Source organism: Alligator sinensis, unplaced genomic scaffold (assembly GCF_000455745.1).
Source record: "Alligator sinensis unplaced genomic scaffold, ASM45574v1 scaffold1473_1, whole genome shotgun sequence".
Taxonomy (NCBI): domain Eukaryota; kingdom Metazoa; phylum Chordata; order Crocodylia; family Alligatoridae; genus Alligator; species Alligator sinensis.
In genome coordinates this window covers 288,743-292,198 of record NW_005843100.1, presented here as the reverse complement: position 1 = coordinate 292,198, position 3,456 = coordinate 288,743, and the positions used below count along the sequence as shown (strand labels likewise).

At 42.0% G+C, this 3,456-nt stretch overlaps 1 protein-coding gene across 1 annotated transcript; it reads left to right on the top strand.

The window, feature by feature from the left end:
• The first annotated feature begins 303 nt into the window (after nucleotides 1-303).
• Nucleotides 304-2,184, top strand: LOC112548338 (latent-transforming growth factor beta-binding protein 1-like). Its single transcript, XM_025193794.1, has 2 exons — nucleotides 304-586; nucleotides 2,049-2,184. Exons 1-2 carry the CDS (start codon nucleotides 330-332, stop codon nucleotides 2,140-2,142), a joined length of 351 nt encoding a protein of 116 aa, XP_025049579.1. The 5' UTR covers nucleotides 304-329; the 3' UTR covers nucleotides 2,143-2,184.
• The last annotated feature ends 1,272 nt before the right edge of the window (nucleotides 2,185-3,456 follow it).

Below are 3,456 nucleotides of genomic sequence, written 5' to 3'. Positions count from 1 at the left end.
AGGTGGATTATTTTTTTGTGCCTCATCTGTAAAAATAATAATAATTCCTAACAGTATTTTATATCCCTATAATGTACTGTTTTGCAATGGTTTGAATATTTGTAGAGTCAGTCTTGATTCAGGTTTCAATACTAAATTTGTATACTTTGCACTAGTTTGTTCTTGAATGAATGTGAAAAAGGTATGTGGCTTATATGCTGAAAGGTGGAAGCCTGGGCTGCAGGAGTGGAGCAGAAATGGTAGCAAAAATGGAATGCTTTACTTCACTTTCACTTATTTTAACATATCTCTTCTTAGCTAACTGTGCACCACCATGCCAAAATGGAGGGATGTGTCTACGACCTCAGCTCTGTGTGTGCAAACCAGGGACAAAAGGTAACTCCTGTGAGAAAACTGTCATGCAAGATACTTCATCTGTTGGAGGTCGGGGTCCTATGGGTCCCCCGTGGCCCATACCTCAGCAATCTACTCAACAGACTTTTTCTAAGAAGGTTGTGCTTCCGCAAAAAGTTGGTCCAATGGCTCAAATGGCCTTCACACTCAAGCAGAAGCCACCTGTTGGATTACCTCAGCAAATGAAACCACAGTAAGTTTTCTCTTTGATTCTTAAATATGTTAGATTTTAATGATATCATTAGATAAGATTTTAAAGATATCATTCTTTATAAGTTTTCCAAAAAAGTTGAGCAAAGTAGTAAAGATATCTTACTCGGAGATCTTTTAAATACGCGTTGTACAAAATCAACCCTTTTTATAACATCCCCTCTAACTGTACCATCATTGTGGTTATTGTAATCCGTGGACCAAATGCACTCAGTTTAGCAGGATAGCTTTGTTCTCCTCTTAGACTGATTTTTTTTTTTTAATTCCTCTTAGGCTGATTTTTTTTATACTAATGTAACTTTATTTCAGGGGCATTCACGTGTCAGAGGAATATAAGGCCCTGTGGACCAATCTGCTTAAGTTTAACTGAGAGCAGAATCCAGCACAGCTCTTTTTCCTAAGGTCCAAGTCTGTTCCAATAGGTACTTCAACCTGTTTGTAGTGTGGGGGCAGAATCCACGCTGTCAGCCACAGGTAGCAGAAGAAAGTGCCATCTTCATAACTTCCCTTTAGGGGTGGCCACGGTGAACAATGGTCCAGCCCAGGGTGCATAGCACCACCACTGCACAGCCCCCCCCCCCCCCCCCCCCCCCGCCTTCCCCCCCCCCCCCCCCAACCTTTTGCCGTAGGAGTCCAAATCAGGTTAAGGGAATCAAATAGTAATATGTATTTAAAAAACAAGCAAACAGAACAGAAGAGGAGAGGCTCTTCCAGGCAAGAATGTATCAAGTATTTTGAAAGTATACCTCAGAGATCCCTGGCTGCCTCCAGAGAAGGAGGATATATATAAGCTGGAGCTTATATATTCCTTTCATGATCCCCAGAAAGCTGTAATAGAAGTGGAGGGATTTTTTGCCACACCTAAAAGATTGGGGATGCATGGCACTGTCATCCCCAGCTTCTGCTGTAGGTCTTCCAATACTAACTTCTAGACTGTCATTTCTAGCTGCTGCTGTGGGTCACCATGGCCTAATGTCCAAAGTGTTTTAGCAGCTTTTGTTGCAGGTTGCTGTACATTGTCACTGCCTCCCCACTGCCCATAGATCTCTATGGAATGGGAACAACAGTATCTCAGGTGTGGACAGGAAGGGACCCACCATTTGTTTTTTCTACCATGGGCTTCATTTTAACCTGAAACTAACTATGGCTGTTTCCTCTGGTGGCCAAGAATTGGTGTTTCTAATGTCTTGGGAAAGCTTTTTACCTGAAAGAGTGGCCTTCTTGCACATTCAAAAGTAACCATTGTTCATTAAAAACTTTGAAGTGGCATCAGGTCAACAGAAACCAACAAACACGTGTCATCTGCTATTTGAAATCCTAAGTACCTCTACATGACTGAAGTTCATCACTGAACATTCTCCAACAATTCTTATATTATGTGCATGGGTGCCCATTTTATTTCCCCAACTACGGACCTTACCATTTGCTCTTGCATGTGATCTTAGGGTCCCTCTTGCTGGCATGATACTGGCTCCAGGGAAGAATGGATTGCTTACCTTTTTCCAGAAGAAGCTGGAGCAAGCACACAGGGTGATTTGATTTCTGGAGTATCTTGTATTCAAAATAAATAATGCATTCAGAGACACTTAGCATTACATTCTGTTTTTGTAAGGCACTTTGCACTGCAGCTGGGTAACTAGGTCAGCAACACTCAACTTCCTAAGCAGGGCCAGCTGAGCCTCAGCCTACTGACTGGATCTAGGGTTGCTTTTAAGGAGCTCTTGCTGCACCTGGTCCCTTCTCTACAGCAAACTGGTTTAGTCTGCGAGTAGCTCTTGCCCACGTGCCTTTCCTGGTGTCTGCTTCATTATCTCTGCCCATGCACCCAGTCCCTGAACCTCAGGACTGTGATTTGACCTCACCTCATTTTTCTAACATTGGCTTCTGGTAACCCCTCTATTTTGGCATGTGAATCCTGGTTTGATCTCATCTTGCCTGGTTTGAACTCAACTTTGATTATGGATGCTGGCCCCAGGTCTAATCAGTAGGCCTAACACACCTGTAAACCCTGACAACTTGGCTGATGAAACATTTAAGGCATTTTCCTTCACGTTATGGATGTGTACTTCTGCATCTTTGGCGTGGAGCCTAGAATACCCCTGGTAGTGCTCAGGACATGGGTGCAATGCTTATAAATAATTTAACTTGTGTGTATGTATTTAAAGGTGATACTTTCTCTGACATAAACTTAGCAACACCTAAATGTGTATATAGTTGGGTATATGTTACACAGATATAGATACTAATCCAGCTACAAATACATGCATACATACAGTACAACCCAGATCATTCATATCTGGCTGGTTCATAATCTGTTTAGTTTGTAGTGCATTGTTGAATTAAAAATGGGCTGCTCAGCTGTTTGCTGTGGCTTTTACTTCAAAGGGTGACACTTCTTTGATCAGGTATCTTGCACAGCTGGTTGGGAGCACCCTTTGAAAAAAAAGTTGCAGTAAATGACTGAAATGCTTATGGGGTCCTGCCCAGCAGTTTGTTGCAGAGATATATATATATATATATATACACACACACACACACACACACACCCCTGGCTAGTTGGTAACCCATTACCTTTGCAGGGAGTTAAGGAACCAAGCCCTGTGAAATAACTGAGACTAGCATTGATTCTTGTTTTGATATCTGAGAGTTTTGTTAACTTTTAACTTTGTTTAATTTCTTTTGCAATGGCCTCTACATGTTTTCAGTCTTGAAGTAAGGTGCTGCATGCTCCATGCTTACAAATCCTTCTTAAAAGCCAGGCACATTATGGGAGAGGCACACAAATTTTATTTTGTCTCATGCAGTGTTTTGGAACCAGAGCTTATCTAGCTGGTAGGTGCTGCAGTAAGCAGT